Source organism: Brassica oleracea, chromosome C1 (assembly GCF_000695525.1).
Source record: "Brassica oleracea var. oleracea cultivar TO1000 chromosome C1, BOL, whole genome shotgun sequence".
In the NCBI taxonomy this organism is placed as follows: Eukaryota; Viridiplantae; Streptophyta; class Magnoliopsida; order Brassicales; family Brassicaceae; genus Brassica; species Brassica oleracea.
In genome coordinates this window covers 38,615,760-38,636,075 of record NC_027748.1, presented here as the reverse complement: position 1 = coordinate 38,636,075, position 20,316 = coordinate 38,615,760, and the positions used below count along the sequence as shown (strand labels likewise).

Sequence of the window (20,316 nt, the reverse complement as noted above, 5' to 3'; positions counted from 1 at the left end):
AAAACTCAGCCATGTTGGTTAATATAACATCGACGCCTTCGTAGAGATCGAGACGGTAATACTTTATTATTTAACTCATAATATAACTCAGCCATTAATATTAACATAACTCAGCCGTTAATATTTTGGGTTTTATCATGGCCCATCGAGTTTTAGGATTGATACTTTGGGACGGCTGAGTATGGAAAATGCGGCTCAGAACTAATATTGAGGCTTTTATAACATCGAGACGATACTTTAGTATTTAAAAACTGATTTAACATTCACGGTAATCCTTTTTTATAATATTAAACGCCTTATAATAATGGGACGTTTCGTCTTTCTTGATTTGACGGCTCATAACTAATATCAAGGCCATTTATAACATGGAGACGATAATCACGTGGAGTTTAAAAAGTTAAATAAGGCAGAAATTAACGATAACTCAGTCGTAATACGAAAATATTAAAATCCATACCTCAGCCGTTATACTAATCAAGAAAACCCAATATAATCGTAACATGTTTATATAACTCAGTCGTAATGTAAAACATTAAAACCCAAAACCCAGCCGTAATACAAAACATTAAAACCCAATTCTTTTCATCGTCTCTCTTGCTCTGTCATTCCGATTCATTTCGTCATCCTTGTTCTCCGTAAACTGGTGGAGTGTCGTTCGTTGAATACATATCTGTTGTTGCGAATTTAATCTCTTGTTCTCAATTCATTCAATCTGTAATCATCGAGTACAGACTTTGCGAATTCTTCATGTTTTGTTTTCTCATTTAAATGCAGAACTCTACACTCTCTACTATCGGCGTTGAATACATATCTGTTTTTCTTAATCCACTTACCATAAACAATAATTATCGGATCCATAAGATCTCGGAGAAAGATGAAGAATAAGATGAAGAAGATAGATATATAGATAGATAAAGAAGATGAAGAAAAAAGATGAACAGACAGACAAACGTAGTTTTAAAGTAGTTCGTTAGCAATGACATGGCAAATCCGAGTTGATGACATGGCGGATGACATGGAAAATCGGTTAATCAGCCGACAAACAAATATATAACTCAGCCTCCGTAAATCAGCTCTCATTTACAATGTAAGTCAGCCGAACCATGGAAATATTTCAGTAATTAATCTTTTGATCCTTAATCAGCCGTAATTAGGATGAAAAACGATAAATTAGCCGTATCGTCACATAGATCAGCCGTCACACGAATGATATTCTGGTAATTAATCTTTCGCTAATAAGTCAGCTGTAACCGAGCTGACTTTACTGTTAATCCATCCTATTACGGCCGACTAATCATAAACTCAGCCGTAACAACATCACATTAGTCAGCCGTAAATTATATAACTCAGCCAGTCGATATTCATTAACTCAGCTGGGGAAACATAACTCAGCCGTCTCTTAGTTACAACTCAGCCAAATTTTCCAGAAGACAAACCGCCGATATATAAGTCAACCGTAACCTTTGTCTGTAAGTCAGCCTTTATCTCATAAATCAACCATATTTTTGTAATTCAACCGTACCGTCCGGCTGACTTATGTTCTTAAGTCAGCATTTTCCTCTTAACTCAGCCGCGTTTGTTTATTCAGCCAACATGTAGATATAAATCAGCTGTAACGACGTATGTAGCGAATTACGGCTGGCTTAATGAAAACACGGAACATAATTCCTACGTGGCGCCGGGTTTTTGGTTATGTGGCAGCGAAAAGTAATGGCATTCCTGTAAATATGTTTTTTCTCATAACGTAAAAAAAGGGCACGCTTGGTATTTAAAAAATGACAGTAATAAAAAAAGATCTGTATGATTCTTGTCAATTGTCCTAAAATTTTGTATATTTAAGTAAACTTCCCTATTATTATTAGCAAAAAAGGAGAATATACTAGTCTCATGTATTAAAAGAGAAACATGACAATATTTTAACCATGACAACATTTTAACTATCACACGTATCATCACTAAAATTGTTCTTAAAGTGTCTAGAAAAATATGTTGGTTCACTATATTATATACTTCTCATTAAACTAACCATGAAATTAATTAACAATCTATTATTATTATTTTTCATTTTTTTCTTAAATAAAAGTTACGGAATTACCAAAAGTGAATAAAATATATATTTGACAACTGATGATTTTTGTAATAAGGATTTGACAACAATTTACATATATTCCATTTATTTTTTAAATTTTATATTATTAAAATAAATTAAACAATCATATTAACCATATAATAGAAAATTTTAGCTTTTTCATATATGTTATATTTTGAATTTTAAAAACGCCTATAAATAACGAAATTATTAAAAGTCTTACATTGAAAATTTTATGATCTATAGTTTAAAGTTTTTGTTATAATAAAATACAAATGATCATAAAACCATATGAGTAAAAATCACATTTAATAAATATTCAGACTAATATATATAGGGCTTATGAATGATATAATTATAGTTGAAGGGTCAAAGTTTGTATTCAACAATTATTAGAATATACTCTTTCTGTTTCCGAAAGTAAGATTTTCTAAAGTGTTCACGTTTATTAAGAATTCAATAAATGTTTATAATTTAAATTGTTTTTTACTTTATTATACTTTTTTCAATAATTTTTCACTAATGAAATTTAATCAATTCAAATGTTTTCATTTAATTTTTTTTAAAAGTATAAAAAAATACTTTAAACATATAGAAAATCTATCTTTGTGGAACAAGTAAAAAATCTAAAACATATTATTTTTGGAACGGAGGGAATATATTTTATTCCCCTCATGTGCGCGAATAATCATCGCGTATATTCCCTCTTCAACTTGGTAATGAGATGATCATAATTTAATTCCGAACTTAAAGAGTTTTTTGGTGTAACTATTTCTTTCGTTTACCAAAATTTCCAGATCTTCCTTATATACACGTTTCAACTTATGTCATTATCTAAAAATTTCCATATCTTCCTTAGTCAAAGTTTTTGCAAATGATACACGTTTCAACTAATGTCATTATATTCACTTCATATTCTATCTGCATTGTTTAGTATTTTGATATTGAATTATCTAAAAATCGTTCTAGTTATAATTCTAATTTTGCTAAAATGTTCTAGTTATAACTCGCACTCAAAATAAATAGTTTTTTTTTGGACCAAAGGCATTCTAAAATAGTTTTTTTTTGACACCCACTCAAAATAAATAGGCAAACCTAGCTAATTGCTCCACTTGTCAAATGATTCACGTTTCAACTTATAATATTAAGGGTCTTACATAGTTGCATTAATGCAATAGTTGCAATTCATCCATACTTTCTCAACCAAAATAACATTCAGAACCTTTGGCAAAAAAAAAATTTATATATAACTCTCCGAACCGTTGGATTTGTATATCCGACGGCTAGGAAACCACGAAGATCTGTACTATCACAGCATGAGAAATATCCTGAAATGAGGACTGGAGACAACTAGCTTAGTGTCGTGGCACAGCATAGGCCTATTATCGTATAACAACGAGCATCACGTGGATTTTGTCTGGACCACCGTGGCAGCCATTTTTCTACGTAATTAACTATTTAAATTGCAACTCACTCTTAACATTTCTGCTACGTGACGTGGAGATTTTGTAAGCAATCATTGGTTTCTCTTTTATATTTTTTCCTCTTTCTTCTTTTAGAAATAAAGCTGATAAATAATCAGATTCTCGTGAAAACGTTAAACAACTAAACTTATCATCAGTAGGCCTAGGCTTATTATCCGAGATACAGATTCGATTCGAGATCCGCTCCAGTTCCGCTAAAAAAATAGGATATCCGAGATGTCCAGATCTAAATCCAAATAGTAAAATCTTGGATCTGTCCAAACCGAATCCAGATCCGGATATCTTAATTTTTAAGTCTGGATATCCGGATCCGTATTTTCAAAACACATTAAATTTTTAAATTTCATTAATATTTATATTTTATATATTAATATTTATACATAAATTAAGTTTATAATACTATATTTTAGTTTTTAGTTGATTTTTACAATATTATAGACATATTTATAAATCTTGTACAAAAATTTAATTTATGTATCATTTTTAAAATTTTAGTATTATTATTATTTAAATATTCTTACGGATCCGGATCCGAATCCGCATATCCGCGGGTAATAGAATATAGAGACCGATATCCAAAATACGAATATCCAGACACCACAAATCCGAATCCGTTCCAGACCTAATCATCACTGAAAAGTTTTGTAGTAAACATTATCGTCCTTTTTTCATAATACAAAAGGTCGGAGTAACGAGGGAAAATTAGCGACCACAATTTATCCCTTATATTAAGCGATTACCATAGTTATACAGAAAAAATTCTAATGTCCGTTTTGCCCCTACGCACCTAACCATACAGTGCATCCCTAGCTGACAATACTACTCTGCTTTTCATACAACATCGTCTCCCGAAACACACCATTGTTGTGTCAGGAGGCGGGATTAATCGAAGAGACACTAATGAATCTACATCTCTGTAGCCAAAGGTAACATACATCTCCAAACCCACATGATCAATCTTAATCGCCATAAACATCTCCACATCACTATTTTCTTTAATCTCAAAGGGCGGTGATGTATAATCTCCTGAAGCAGTCATATACTCAGGGAAGTCATATGTCAACAGCACCAGCTCTGTAAGTAACAAGAGCTGATCGAGTTTGTACTTTGAACGTACCATTTTAATCACTGAGTTGTAGCTCTCGTTCTCCTTTAGGACAGCATCATATTTACCCCTAGTGTGATCCACGTGGAATTTCCAAAGTCCTGGTCCTCTTCTCTCCCAGTCACCGACGACAAGCCTCACCAACTGGCCCATAGTTCATGTATCTCTGAAAATCAAGAACAATTCAAAATTAATAAAAAATATATATGGATCTCTCTGCATCCAATCCATTTTGTTTTAGAAAGCTATTAATGTGGCTCAAAAATCCATTCATGCATATCTTCTTACTTTGGCGATAACGTTAACTGTCAATAGAATTCCAAACTTTTTTTCATTTTCACATACAGTTTTCATTTTCGCCTCTCTCCTAACCCAACACTCTCTCTTTCAGCTAAGACTTATAATCTACTTTATTATCCACAGTGCCTCAAATTTAAAACCGTAAATAAGTGGGGTTTCTTTACGCAACATTGGAGATAGCGTCTAAGATATGGACACACAAACTGAGGTGAAGGAAAAGAAGAATAGCTCAGGCATACGTCTGCCACAGTCACCTTCGGTATCTGTTAGAAAATCCCACTCGTACTTTACAAGCTGCAAGTCGTCATATTCTATGTCAGAAGCGAGGGTACTTTCGTCCATTTCAGCCGAAAGAAATAGAGCTTAGACTTCTATTGTCACTTATTGGATAGTTTTCTAAATTAGGCCTCTTTTTATGATATTAAGCTAATTGTCCCGAGTAACAATATGATTTTATTTGTGTATTTGATTGTGTTCTATCGTAAACATTTTGAGAACGAAGCTATTTAATAATTTATATCTTTTTTGACGGTTAAATGACTAAGACTTGAACATCCTCCAATGCTATTTCCTATCCGTATGTGCGTCTGAAAACTAACAATAATTTATTTCAAATTGGTTAAAGTTTTAAAACTAGACAAAATATATCTGCTTTTTCAATTACACACCAAAGTTCAAGGGATAACAATAGACTCAACCATGGGGTGGTGGGCTAAAGGTCTTGAGGTAGTTACCACAACCGATACGGATCCGAGTTCGATACTTCCTGTGGCCACGGAATGCTTTACGTCCACCCCAAGTTTAAAGTTAACGCGGCGTTGGTGCCGGGTACTTGGGTAATGGATATTAGTGCCGGCTGGTTTCGGGCCAGGGGGATTAGATGGTTGGCAATCGGAAACCACATGCGGACTACGGGCCTTTGGGCAAACGGAAACCACGTGCGGATTACGGGTCACCATTGAACCTCCTGTTTATAAAAAAAAAAAAAACTATACCAGTGGACTTTAGGCTAGAAAAACATCATCATTGATGAACATAGAAATTTGGTCATGTACTTGGATATTTTGCGTAATCGCGTCAGCGAAAGGCTGAAAGCTTACAAACTCTATAGTTTAACTCTGAATTAACGAGTGTATTAAAGAGATAAAAAAACAGAGAATGGGGAAAGGTGACTAGTTAGAGTCGAAAATGTGGAAACTAATGAAATTTCTAATGATTGAGGGACCATGTGTCTTTTTTCGGCAACCACTCCTTCATCTTCCCTTCCTTTTCTTGTTCTGGGATTTATTACTAAGTTCAACCAACTAATGACTTTTTAGTCCTAAACAATGCCATTTTAGTGTCACGTTACAAACAAATCAACTTATCTCTAATAAAAAATGGGAAAATGTAAAAACTGTACTGTGTACATCAGAATACTTAAAACCAACATGTAATAACTAAACAAACAAATATTTTATTTGTTTTAGTTGTTTTTTTGGGGGGTTAAATTTAGACAAAAAAAAGCACAAATGAAAATATTCTAAAATGTCTTCTATCTTAGTGCCACTTTCATCCAATACACTTAACTGAATAATAATGTGCGATGGATCCATTATACTGTAATAATGTTGGCATACTCGCAACAAAAAAGAAAGTAAAAATAAAAACCGATAAATGATAGAACAAAGGAAGTGATAGTAAACTGTAACATAGTGGTAATATATATGGACATATGTATATGCGTCTGTAGAAAATAATGAAGAATATATATGAGCGTTACAAACTTCATGGAATATAAACAGAATGAGGTTCTTTGATTTATGTGTAAACAGTTAAAAATCCTAGATTTTGGTAAATGTCACACCATTTTTGTTTTCTTGTAACAAATGTAACAAAACTCCAAGGTTACTGTTGAGGAATCAAACCAGATTCCACCAATCATGATTCACAGATTCGAAAGCTATAAACACTTGTGCACACCGATATGTTCACCCGGTTCATCGTGTTAAAGAACGGTTAAATCCGGAGGGGAGAACTCTTGCTCCCTAACTGCCTCCACTATATCTCACCGGAAACCACCTCCGGTGGTGGTGTGTATAAAGCCATCGCTCACCGCAAAACCACAATCCAGTTTGCTTACAAGAGGAAGGGAAAAATGAAAGAACCCTAGAACCCGAGAATGAACAAACCTCACTCTCTCTAGATCTCTCTCTCTCACTTCTCAAAGAATCATCATTGAAGAAGTCTTGAAGAAGCTTAATTCGTTACTCTGAAGACGTCGTCAATCTCTGTTTTATTCCAGAAGAAGGGGCTTCTCACGTGTTGTCCCACGTGACTCCAGAACAAAGCCCAAAGACTCTAAGTCGTCCAGCGTCTTTCAAATATCTCTTCCACTTGAAACCTTCTTGTCCAGTTAGAGTATCTGATGCACATAGGCTTGACCAGCTCTTGTCTCTGCACGAGATGTTCCTGAGATGAACTGAAGACCAAACCCAACAGTTACAAAAAAAAAAAAAAACGCTCTCCCCCCCCACCCCCGACGGATCTGAGAACAAGACCTAACCTAGTGCGGCGGATCTCTACCCCCGAAGGAGCATGTTGATATGCTCGAACTTCTGGTGATATGCTCGAACTTCTGGAATCCGGTGAAGGAGCATGTTTCATCCTTGTCCGGGAGTCGACCTTTGAGACTTGATTATGTGGAGGTTTGGAAGTCAGAGAGTGTGTTCAAGCCGTATCCGAAAGTTGTGTGTATCGTGAAGCGATCCTTCTTGTGATTGTGAAGTCTTGGTTCTTGGTTACTAGTGGGGATGATATCGTTTTGGCAGGCCTTAGGCGGCCGAGTTGAGTAGGCATAGTGTCTTCTGTTCTACAAGTGGATTGTATCATTTGGCTGGTTGAGGACCAGCGTTGATATATCCAGATCACTGCTCTCTGCTACTTAGGAGGTTATTGCATTGGACTGTACTTTGCCTTTGTTTAGATGGTTTAAGGTTGATGTGTTTATCGTAGATTCTATGTCTTCTTAGTGTTGTGTTCGTAAGTTACCCCGTTGTGGGTTTTAGTTGCCTTCCCTTGAACTTTCAGTAGTATTGTGTTTGTAAGTAACCCCGGTGTGGGTTCTAGTTGTCTTTCTTTGGGCTCTTGATTCTGGGGATTTCATGTAATCTGCCGGTTTAGGATCAATAATGTATTTGAACTTTGAATGAATATTAACAGATGGGGAAAAAAAAAGTGGTGAGTGGTGACCATTGTTTTACAAGAACCAACTTTAGATCACAACCAAAAAGCCCTTTGTTAAAGAAAAAAACTTTAGATTAATAAAAAAGATATATAGAGAACCAAAATGAACCAGGATTTTGGAACAGATGTTGAAGCCCATGTAGAAGCCCAGTTAGCGAAGTGATGGATCAACTTTACCCGTTTGTTCGTCAAGTGACTTACTATGTTGAAGCCCAGATTTTGAAGCAAATGGCGACAGTGAATAAGCCCATGTATGATGGTAGAAGTTTGCACGAGAGCACAGCTACCCTTTTCAATTTTCTTTGGTAATCTCCACAAAGAAACAATCTGTATTTAATAAAAAAAACAATCTGTATTTAATAGTAAAATTAAGAACATTAAACAAATTTGTGAATAAAAAGAAATCTAAGAAAGCACTCATGTTTGAACCGCTAGTAAACATTCCAAGAAAACATGATTTATTAATATTTACTCTGTCCACACCAATCAAGATAAGTATATTATTCGTTCCGGTTCCTAATCAGGAAAAGTGTGGTGTTTCTCCGCCGCCTGTCCAAAGTGTTTGGTGGTGCAAAGTCGGAGATGATCGCACGTGGTCGATGAACTCTCCGGCGTGAAGACTTGGCTGCGGAGAACAACTACGGAGGTGTGGAGGCTCAGCAGGTTAGGAGCTCCGCCGAAAAATGGTGTCGGTGGCCGTCTCGATTCGGCGCGACTAGGGCGAACTGCCCGCATTTGTGTATTGGGCCGGTTGGGCCGTGCTTTCCCTTTTGGCTTCGGCCTGTTCGTTGTAATTGCCCGGTTTGTATTATGGGCTTTTGTTTCAGTACGCTTGCACTTGGGCTTCGGCCATGGGCTTGGCCCGTTTCCTTTTTAATAAAATTATCGACGGAAAAAAAAAAACATCACATGATTCACAACTCTCCCCCACCCACTGACTGAATTAAATATGGATCGTGGATCACACATCAGTTATGTGAGTCTACGACAAACGTAATTAAAGCGGTTAGTTTCGGTTTAAAATGGTTTACTTCTACATAAAAATCAACCAACCGAGTTAATCTCGGTTTGGTTTGGTTTAGTAGATCACATAACAAACACTTCAGACAACAAGTATAAAAGTGCAGACACAAGTACAAGTCACAACTCCACTGTCAAAGACAAAAATGGCAATCAACCGTAATTTAATTATCTTCGCAGGGTTATTAGCGTCTTTTACACTCGCCAGTTTCCCGGCAAACGTTGCCGGCGAGCCACCTCTCTTGTTCACCTTCGGCGACTCTTCCTACGATGTAGGCAACACCAAGTTCTTCTCATCAGCGTTCGATCCGGCCACCACCTGGCCATACGGCGAGTCCATCGACTTTCCGACCGGTCGTTGGTCGGACGGCAACATTGTCCCAGATTTCATCGGTACATATACACATAACATATGAAACAAGTACATGCAAGTCTTGTACTTCTTTCTAAAGTTCTTGTAACTGATTATGATGTAACTGCAACCAGGTCGATTGGTTGGTAATCAAGAACCTGTACCTCCGGTTCTTGATCCAAAAGGTGATCTCTCTCGTGGAGCAAGCTTTGCCATTTCTGGAGCAACTGTTCTTGGATCTCCATCTGACACTGTACGCTTTTGTCTTTTTACGCTTTAAGACTAAAGTGGATTTGTAATGACTTTCTTGTTTTGGCAGATGAGTTTTGGACAACAGATATTGAAGTTTATTGAGTTACATAAGAAGTGGAGCGATAAAGAACGAGCAGAAGCTATATACATGATCAACATCGGAGCTGATGATTACTTAAATTTCGCCAAGGCTCATCCAAATGCTAATCCTGTGGAGCAAGTTGCTTTTGTTGCCCGTGTTCTTCAAAAGCTATCCAGAGATCTAATGGTATGTAGGTTTCTACAAAAGTTACTGGAACGGTTTAGATCTGGTCCGGTCTAACTTTGAGGAGATTTTGATCGTAGTGGGAATTTATTATTGGTCAACACTGAACCGGGAAATGTATTTGTGATATGCAGAGTTTGTACAAGTCAGGTGGGGCGAGAAAGTTTGCGGTACAGAACTTGGGACCGCTTGGTTGTTTACCAATAGTGAGACAAGAGTTTAAGACAGGTGAAAGTTGTATGGAGATGGTTAACTTTATGGTGAAAACACACAATGAACGGCTTGGTCATGTGCTCTTTGCTATCACCGTAAGATTCCGTAGCTTACGGTACAGCGTCTTTGATTTCAACGGTGAAATTCTCCGCAGGATCAATGAACCATCATGCCACGGTAATTAAAGAAAATTTCCTTTTTAAAAGCATTTATGATATATTTTTTCTAGTAATTATAATTTGAAAATCGCGGTTTTGATGGTTAGGGTATACTGATACGACGACCTCTTGCTGCGGTACTGGATCGAGAAATGCGTTCGGGTGTGGCTATAGCAACGTGCATTCGAAACTCTGCAGTTACCAGAAAGGATTTTTGTTCTTTGACGGGCGTCACAACACTGAGAAAACTGATGAAGAGATTGCCAATCTGTTCTATGCTGGAGACAGACATGTTGTCTATCCGGTGAACATAAGGGATCTTGTAGGTAAATCGGTGACTTTTCTTCCAGCGCAAGAAATCTAGAAAAGCCCTAGTTTCGTTCTGTTTGACTGTTTCTTTGTGAAATAAGTAAACGGCCGTTTGTTTGTAAGCTATAAAACTCATTTTCCATTGAGAATAAACAAAAAGTACCGTTTCTTGATTATGATCTTCAAAATCTGGCAACAATCTATGTAAATTTTCAAATTATTATTATTATTATCATACAACCATCAAATTTAATGCCGTTTGTAAGAAGGTCAGCCATATATTCTGGAATCTTTAAATTAATTAAAAGTTTTGAAACTAGGTCTTAAGATTGTAGGGTCCGACAAGATCGGACGGACCATCCCACATCAACTCAGCGGTCTGTTGATTAGCCTTCTCAGTCGTATGTGAGCCATCGAAGAACATATAGTCACTAACGTTATCGCATAACTCGTAGCCATGTGACATTCCTTCTTGGTACCCACACGTACGGCTTCCCCAGAACGGTCCACTTCCACAACAAGCTTTCTTCACTTCCTTAAAACCTATACTTACAATTGAAACATGAGCATTATATAAGCTTCGCATACATAAGACATTACAGTAAATCAATAATAATAATAATAGTAACATGCAAATGCTTGATACCGTGTTTTGTGGGATTGGCCATAGTTTCAGTATCAGCAGTGTAGAGGTCGAAAAGAGAGTATTTGAAATCGGGTAATTGGCCCTGTATATCTCTCGAAACATTTGAAATTTTTACGTTGTGAAGTTTTGTCAACTCATTGATGGGTTCGAAACATGACCCTATTCTTGTCGGATCCAGTGCTAGCAGTTCCGGGATACAGTCGATTCGACCTATGTTCATGATCCCAAACTTCCTTCCTCCGATTTTATATTATTCCCTACAAAGTTTACAACAAATCATATGAATTATGATAAATTAGTAGCTTAGTATATATGGAGATTATGTGATCACCACTTTGTGGTAACATTATGACCTATCAAATATATAAAATAGTAGGTTTGTTTATATTTAGGACAAATCTCCAAAATAGCACCTTTCTAAGTTTATATCACAAAAATAGCACTCAAAAACTAAAATGACCAAAATAGCATCTTTCTAAGTTTATCCTTTGAAAATTTTAATTTTTTTTTTTTTTCAAAATTTGAAATCTTATCCCCAAACCCTAAACTCTAAACCCTAAACCCTAAATCCTAAACCCCACCCTTTAACTCTAAACCCTAAGTTTGTGACTTTTGATAAAACATTAAGTGCTATTTTTGTGACTTTTGACCTTGAGTGCTAGTTTGAGAACATAAACTTGATTTAGTGTTATTTTTGTTTTTTTCTCTTATATTTACCTCGATCACTGTCGTGGTGTTACCGATACCATAATCTACGAATGTGTCTTTGGTTTTGGATTGAAAATTAGAGGCATTAACAGATAAAGAATAAAAATAGTCGTTAGGACCAATATGAATGAGATAAACAGCTCTCGAGATTATCCTCTTGGTCTCTGCATCTCCTAATCTATCTTTCAACATCTTCTCCACATTCTCGAAGTTGTTTAACTGGCTTCCCAACGATATCACGTTCTAATGAAAAATAAATAGATCAAATGTTTAAAACAATTTGGATAGAGTGGATATATAACAAGAAACATTAAAAAAATATCAATTTTGTTAATAATCTAGATCATTTAAATTACCCTTGATATCGTGATTCAAAAAAGACTCAATATAACAAACTTTATTTTTATCTACATTAACCTAATCCCATTATCGCAAACACTTATTTTTTTTTAAGTCATCTGTTAGATTATATTGACCTTAACAATTGTTTCCAAACCATTACAAAGCTATCACTCCAGCCCACAAAAAACACCCCCACAATCATCAAGTCAGCCCTTGAGTAAGAGTCTACGACTATTACACTTTCAGTCGCCATACCTATACCAAAAAATGAATTCAAAAGACTACTCATAGCCACTAAACAGAGGATTGGACTTCCTCATTGTCAAAGTAATTAAGTAACCATTTAGGAGGACCTGCCGGTACATATGATTGTAGCTGACCACCTTTAGTTACACTTCCACTAAACAGAGGATTGGACTTCCTCATTGTCAAAGTAATTAAATAACCATTTAGGAGGACCTGCCGCGACATATGATTGTAGCTGACCACCTTTAGTTACACTCTTAGCAATGAGGAGAGCTCCTCTGTTGTAAGCTCTTTTCTCCTGCACTAATCTCCACCGCTCTATTCTTCCCAACTTACTTCCATTTTATTATTTGACTATTAAAATTATTTAGTACTTGTTAATCTAATTATAGGCAAATATTATAGCAATAAAGTAACATTTGTTAGACAGGGAAAGATTCACATTACAAACAGAGCTTCCAAATAGTTTTCATTGTATAATGGGTACAAAACAAAACACTTGCGAGGGTGAAGATACCAAGATCAAAAACAGAGCTTAATAGATTTAATAAGCTGTCTTAGAAAAGAAGAAAGAAAAAAACTGAAGGAAGAGGACTCATTAGATAGATTATACCTCTATTTACTAATCACCACCCCATTTATTTCAGAGAATTTAAAAGAGACTCATATATAAGATAAAAACGATGCAATAAGCTGCAGGTTGTGACTTGTACCATTCCCCCTTCAACAGCAAAATCCTGCCAGACAAGAAATACAAAAACCAAACTGTAAGATTAGCAAAACAAAGTCAAGACTGTTTGTCTTCACAACTGAATCCACAATGGGTTTGAAACTCACCAACACACACATGACTTTATTTACAACAAACTAGGCAACCATCGATCACTTCAGAAGACTCCTTCCAGCATGTAATTGATATCATCTAAGCTCCATAGGTCCATAGGGTTCTCCTCTCCCTGAGTCACAGCGGCAGCATCTACACCCAGCATGGCTTCAACTTCCAATGGAGATGGAGATTCCCACAAGGCATTGTCAAGGTATGCCATCAGATCATCAGACTGATCATTGTTGCTTGTCCAGTCATCAGAGCTGGGTTTGAGCTTCTTGGCTGCATTGGTTACTTCAATGAACGGAGCTTGGTTATTATTAACCAGCATTGAAGAGATCTCAGGTGTCTTGGGACCGTGATCGCTCCGCCCAAACTCAGAGCAGTCAAATGAGTTGCTGCCCTGATCAGAACTGAAGTACTGGTTGTTGTACGAGTTTGCTAAACCAAACTGATTGTTGTACATCTGAGGCTTCTCTTCCACGAAACTCACATCACCAAAGGAGTTGTTGCAGTACTGACTCATTGGCTGCTGAACCGAAATTGGGCTTTGGTTAGGTTTAGCCACCAGCTTCTTAGCAGAAGGTCGTTTCAGGGAGACGCTACGGTTGTTGTTGCTCTCCTCTGGGAAATTCACCTTAGCTTTACTGCCGCGGATCCTGCGTGCAGCTGCATCATAGGCTCTTGCAGCTTCCTCAGCGGTGTCAAACGTTCCAAGCCATTCCCTGGAGCCTTTTCTTGGATCACGGATCTCAGCAGCCCATTTTCCCCAAGGGCGCTGCCTAATCCCCCTGTACTGATTCTTTCTCTTCCTCTTAGCAGACTTCTCAGCTTGACCACCGGACTCTATGATCTTCTTGCCAGACACTGAACCTGATGGAGTCAAAAACACATAGCATCAGTCAATCAAAACTGCATCACTCTCTATGGGATCTGGACATAGGCAACTCCAAAACCCCAGTAAGCTAGCCAGTAGATAATCAACATGGTAAGAAAATCAATATTATCAATAACATCCAGAGACTTCCAAACAACAATTAATCAGACTCTAACTGAACCTAATAGAGTCAAAACACACAATCAATCAATCGCTCATATGATCATTTATAAAACTGCAACTCTCCGGGAGCTACGAGATCTAGACATTAGCAACTCCAAGATCCAAGTAATCAACATAGAAACAAAATCAACAACATACAAAGACTTTCAAACAACAATTAAACACTAAGTAAAGCCTCTGAACAACCAGATCTAAACCCATTTCATGAACTTTAAAATGATCATATAAATGTAAAAAGTCAACTAACCCCTTTCAAATACTTTCACAAATTCTCAATCTTTATAGGAAAAAAGTCAATAATCATGATAAAGTCGAGCAGATCTGTTGAAACAATAACAATCCAAAAAAGAAACTACAACTAACATGGGAGATGAACATCATGATTGAAGATCCACAAAACCACATATCAAAAAGCTCTCGTCTTTCCTAACGAAATGGCAAAAAGGAACGAACTTTCGCCAACACTCACAAAACCCAATCACATAAAGCGAGATTCGAATCAATCCCAGAGATTTTACCAGTGGGAGGGGAAGCTACGGGCTTGGTGGTCGCGGTGAAGACAAAGGGCTTCACTTTAGCGAAGACTTCATCATCATCGTCTTCGCAGTCAAAAGACGCGTCGTCATCCTCAAACCCTTGAAAATCAGCCTCGAACTCGTCGTCCAGATCGAAGAAATCGGATCGCTTCTTCGAGGCTTTCCCCTTGCTCTTCTTCAGATCCGGCCAGAGAAACTCGCTCGTGACGCGGCGGAAACTCGGCGGAGGGATGAAATCGGAGATTATAGCTCCTCCACACATGGCGAATAACTCAACTTCGAGGGGGTTAAATGTTCAGAAACACAAACTTTGCGGCGAAACTGTAAATATTAGCTTCTTTGGGGTTCTCTTTTGTTTTTTCTCTCTCTCTCTCTCGCTGTGGTTTGATAATTTGATACTCTCCAGAAAGATTGAGAATGGTGCGTCGTATATTATATAGTTTGGTTACTTACGATTGTACCCTTACTTGTGAAAGTTGTTCTACAATAATGCCATTGTGAGTTAAAAACATTTGTTAAAGTTAATGTGATTTCTCATCTTTTAGGCTGGTGGATATAATCATTTACAATTTGTTGCTTATAATCTCATAAATAAAAAGTTATCATTGGTGGGGATTTTATTATTTTGATCATTATGCATATGGAAGATAATCATCAATGACATTGACAATGAAACTAACTAAATTTTAACTTTCCATTCAAAGTATAACTTTAGTGTATATATATAAATACATATGTAGTTGCACAAAAAAAAATATAAATATATATGTGTATTTATCTGAGCCCATAACTTTTTAGCCAAAAAAATAAAAAATCTGAACCCATGACTATATAAGGGAGAGTTGTATGATTGAGTTTTAATTTCTTCCTATTTGTTTCAATAAAAAAACTTTATTTTAATGGTACAATTAGTTAAACAAATTATTGATTGTGATTACACAGAGAAGTTGATTTTTACATTATATTCAACTACTATACCAAAGGTGTTTTACAAATATATTGAAAATCTAGGCACGGTGTTTTTTTTAGGACAAATCTCCAAAATAATACCTTTCTAAGTTTATATCACAAAAATAGCATTCCAAAACTAAAATGACCAAAATAGCATTTTCTAAGTTTATTCTTTGAAAATTTTAATTTTTTTATTTTTCAAAATTTGAAATCTTATCCCCAAAACCTCATTTCTCAACCCTAAACCTTAAACCCTAAACCCTAAACTCTAAACTCTAAACCCTAAACCCTAAACCCTAAACATAAATCATAAATCCCACCTTTTAACTCTAAACCCTAAGTTTGTGACTTTTGATAAAACATTAAATGCTATTTTTGTGACTTTTGAACTTGAGTGCTAGTTTGAGAACAAAAACTTGATTTAGTGCTATTTTTATCTTTTTCTTTTTTTTTTATCGAAATGTTAAATATCTTTTTTTCTTTGACATTGAAATGTTAAATATCTATGCATATATAGTTTATAGTTATATCGAGATATATATGTATTAAACAAAATATAATAAGTAGTTATTCAAAAAGTTAGACTGTAGAGTTATTTCGTAAGACTAGTACTGTACAGGTAGGTTGCATCTCAATGGAACTTAAAACATTTTCTTCATATAGTTTAATTTTTTAATCAAACAATTTCTCACTTTGATGGTATGACAAGTCGTAGAAGACTTTCATTAAACTTTCGAGAAATGAAAGGAAAATATATCATATCAAGTTAGCTACATCTTCTAATTAAAAGTAGGAAAATTAGTTGAGCTGAATTGTTTGAGTTTTCTAAAGTTTTGAGTTTAATAACATTTTAGAATGTTTGAGTTTTCATTAATATATTATTACTATACCAGCTCTAATATTTATCTCTTCTGGATTCATTGATGTTTAGATCAATTTTAACATTATCTCTTGTAACATCTTTTTGTAGTAGAATCGCATGATAACAACATATACTGTGCTAATGACGTAAATAATAGTACATATCAAAGGTAAGGGTAAAATGAAAAACGTGCCATATAATCTTCACGAGCGGTGCCAAAGATACGTCAAAGTGTAGCCGTGTAACCATGGTAAATAAAGGAGGCCATGAAATTTTAAAAGTTTTAAGTGCATGCATCATTCAATAATACTATTCTTTTTTTGAGAAAAAAAAGAATTAAACATTATCAATGAATGTTTAAGCAATGGCCAAAAAACCTAGAGACCGAAATATATTTAAGCAATGGCCAAAAAACAATAGTTAAACAGGCCGCTTTATTGAACAGAAAATGAATGATGTATCAAAATTTAACATTCAACAGACATCTTTATATTTAATGAAAATACTATAGATAATAAAATTTGAGAAAAAACGAAATTAATAAATTAACAATTAGCTAGCAACATGACATCTTCCACGTATGAGGTATATACATACGTTACATATACATAGATGTATACTTCTAATTCTGGTCATGCCAGCCTGTAGTTGAAATAATGTATACTGTATACATATTCCCACATGATTGCCGATTTCAAGGAAGTAATATCTATATGTGTTAAGAGTCGACGAGATTGGTTGGACTTCCATAATCTGTTGAATCAAAATAGAGGAACCCCATCCCTAGATGATATTATCATGGAGTGACAGCAAATATCTGGAAACAAATTTTTTTTTAGAGATTATCAATTCATCATATATACGTGCGTTTGTGTGACAGGAAGCTTATTGAGACTTGGGAAGAGATAAAAGAAAGACAAGTTGATGAACAAACTGACAAGGTCTGCGTTGTCCGGGTCCCTCCTTGTACCACACACTTACGCACATCTTCATAGTTAAACTTACTGTAAAATTTATAATCCGTTGTTTATGTTGTAAATAGAAGAGTTTAGAGACCGAATATTTCTGTGTTATCATTAATGAATAATGCGGGTTCCTTTATATAAGGATTAAAAGATAAAGAGAAAAGGAAAGTGTACATATCCTAATACAACAGGAAATAGGAAAACTACTAAAACATAATAATGGAAAGATTACATCGGTAAAGCATGTGTGCTAAACAATATGAACCATATTGTTCTCAGAGATCACTTATTTGGTCTTTGCAAATCGTGTTTGCATGTGTCCATAGTCTAGACGTGATCGTCTACTCTTAACTCTTTACTACGGTCGGATAAACCAAGTACTTATGGACAGTGGACTAGACATAGTTATCGTGAACCTATGTCTCAATCTGGCTGATCCATGTCTGGGTCATAGACCTCGTCTATACATGTCTACTACTTGTCTCATGAGTGTTCAAGATCAATGATCATTACTGTGAGTTTTATAATCTCTCATTATGGCTCTGTGGCCGAACACTCTCATGTATCTCACATGTGGACATCGATCTTTCTTGCTTTAAGCAATACCATATCTATCTCGGACATTGTAGTCCTTTATCCATCTCTTGATGGTGTCTCATGACCTCTGTTGCTGTGGATTATATCACACACTGAAATATATATTATTAGGTCATAGATCTCGGCTTTCACAAGCTTATGGACTACAATACATTTGTATCCGGTCGATCCTTTGTCTCTACTAGCCCGTGATCAAGAAGAAGGGCTAGACGCCTTTTAGTCTTAAAAGCTGGACGCGTCTAGTGGGATAGCCAGACGTTCTTTGCTGAAGAATCGGACGCCCTTAGACGGACAGTGTCGGACATCTTTAATTTGAAGGGCCGGAGCCGGACGCTTTTTGTTCGGACACCCACATAGATTTATTCTATGCCTACTAACCTCTTTTAGGTTTAGTATAATCACAAGGAATTTCAAAATATGGACTGTATTGGATTATCTTTTATACAACTCCAAGATCAATGATCATGCGTGATCAATTTCTTTTACATACTATATGCAGCTGCTTTATGTTTCAGTCCATGAATCAGCTTAGGAACGAAGCTGTTCTTTCATCTTATCCAGTGATCCATATGCTGCTTACTACATCATTTGTATCTAATTTCTTTCTTATGACCAGACCATTTTCAATTTCAAAATCTGTAACAACATCCACCACATAGGAGTTTATCTCCTTATAATCTGTTCCTTTGATCTCTGTGAGTACCTTGTGTAACAAGTTATAATTGAATGCTGTTAGTAGAAAAACATGAACATCTCTCACGGTTTCTTTACTTCTCACAAGATCCATCTATTTCACTGGTTGATCAGATGGCGTTTCTGTATATGTATATGGCCAATACGCCCATCTCTCTTTTAGATACTTTGAACCTCCACGTTTTATCTTTTCTAATCTCTATGATCTTTTATGATTGTATGAGTACTCTTTCGTGGGTTCATGATCATCATTCATTTCTTTATGTTCAAGTGCTATAACTTTATGTATCTTTATACAAATGTGTGTGTGTATGTCGACACTTTCATGTGGTTCCATTATGTTCCAGACATGATCTACAGATTTGAGATCTTATTATCCAGGACATTTATTACCTAGTAGCTTGGCGTCCCAAGACTACATGGTGTGGTACCTTAGATGTGTAGCTGCGCAACCTTTTCTCAATGTCTGGTATGGTTTCTCTTATAATCTCGGATATGTATTCTATGCACCATTCTTTTCTATCCGAAATTCCTTTATCTTATGGAACACTTGGTCTATCTTGTATAGACTCTATAGCAACTTGACTATGTCTCTTCTAGGACATTCATTTGGTGCTAAGCTGATTAGTCATTTCTCGGGTCAGTGTCTGACATTTCGATTAGCTTCTCAAGTAGCTAGCTTTATATAATCTTTCTTTGGACGTCTTAAATCATAATGTATAGTCCGAGGATCTTTGCCAAGACAATGATGGTTAAAACCATTCGTACTTTTAACATTCTTTATCCAGCTTATAATCTTTCTCCTTTAATATTCAGATTCATTTGTTTCATGCAATCCGTACCTGGCCACTATTTGATCACCCATGTTTTGGCTCTCGGTCCTTTTTATTTCGTGGAGAAGATCTTATTGTCCTTTTGATTTCGTGGAGAAGATCTTATTCTTATATATTCCCAATCCTCTTTTGAGGTTCTATCTTAGACGGCACATGTATGTATGTGGTGGTTTATTCAAAATCTCTTAAGATGGTGTATGTCTGGTTTTATGACCCGTATTCAATCTGAGATGGGAATATCTATGCTCACTTATATGGCCTGATGCATATTATCATTCT

At 35.9% G+C, this 20,316-nt stretch overlaps 2 protein-coding genes, 1 long non-coding RNA gene and 1 pseudogene across 4 annotated transcripts; 2 read left to right on the top strand and 2 right to left on the bottom strand.

The window, feature by feature from the left end:
- The first annotated feature begins 4,283 nt into the window (after nt 1–4,283).
- On the top strand, nt 4,284–5,184 carry LOC106301541. Its single transcript, XR_001262238.1, has 3 exons — nt 4,284–4,499; nt 4,581–4,649; nt 5,102–5,184. It is a non-coding gene; the product is annotated as an uncharacterized LOC106301541 (long non-coding RNA).
- Nucleotides 5,185–9,369: 4,185 nt separating this feature from the next.
- On the top strand, nt 9,370–10,946 carry LOC106343078 (GDSL esterase/lipase At3g14220). Its single transcript, XM_013782206.1, has 5 exons — nt 9,370–9,616; nt 9,710–9,828; nt 9,895–10,095; nt 10,227–10,482; nt 10,571–10,946. The coding sequence occupies exons 1-5, from the start codon at nt 9,370–9,372 to the stop codon at nt 10,825–10,827; spliced, it is 1,080 nt and encodes a 359-aa protein (XP_013637660.1). The 3' UTR covers nt 10,828–10,946.
- Nucleotides 10,947–11,088: 142 nt separating this feature from the next.
- Nucleotides 11,089–12,894, bottom strand: LOC106339624 (annotated as a pseudogene).
- A 257-nt stretch (nt 12,895–13,151) lies between these two features.
- On the bottom strand, nt 13,152–15,558 carry LOC106317280 (ethylene-responsive transcription factor RAP2-2). Of its 2 annotated transcripts, XM_013755131.1 has the most exons (4): nt 15,119–15,558; nt 13,803–14,413; nt 13,552–13,772; nt 13,152–13,451 (listed from the first exon to the last, which is right to left on the bottom strand). In XM_013755131.1, the coding sequence occupies exons 1-3, from the start codon at nt 15,396–15,398 to the stop codon at nt 13,602–13,604; spliced, it is 1,062 nt and encodes a 353-aa protein (XP_013610585.1). In that variant the 5' UTR covers nt 15,399–15,558; the 3' UTR covers nt 13,152–13,451; nt 13,552–13,601. The 2 variants fall into 2 exon arrangements, with proteins under 2 accessions (XP_013610585.1, XP_013610578.1); XM_013755124.1 differs by having other exon boundaries at nt 13,552–14,413.
- Between the last annotated feature and the right edge of the window lie 4,758 nt (nt 15,559–20,316).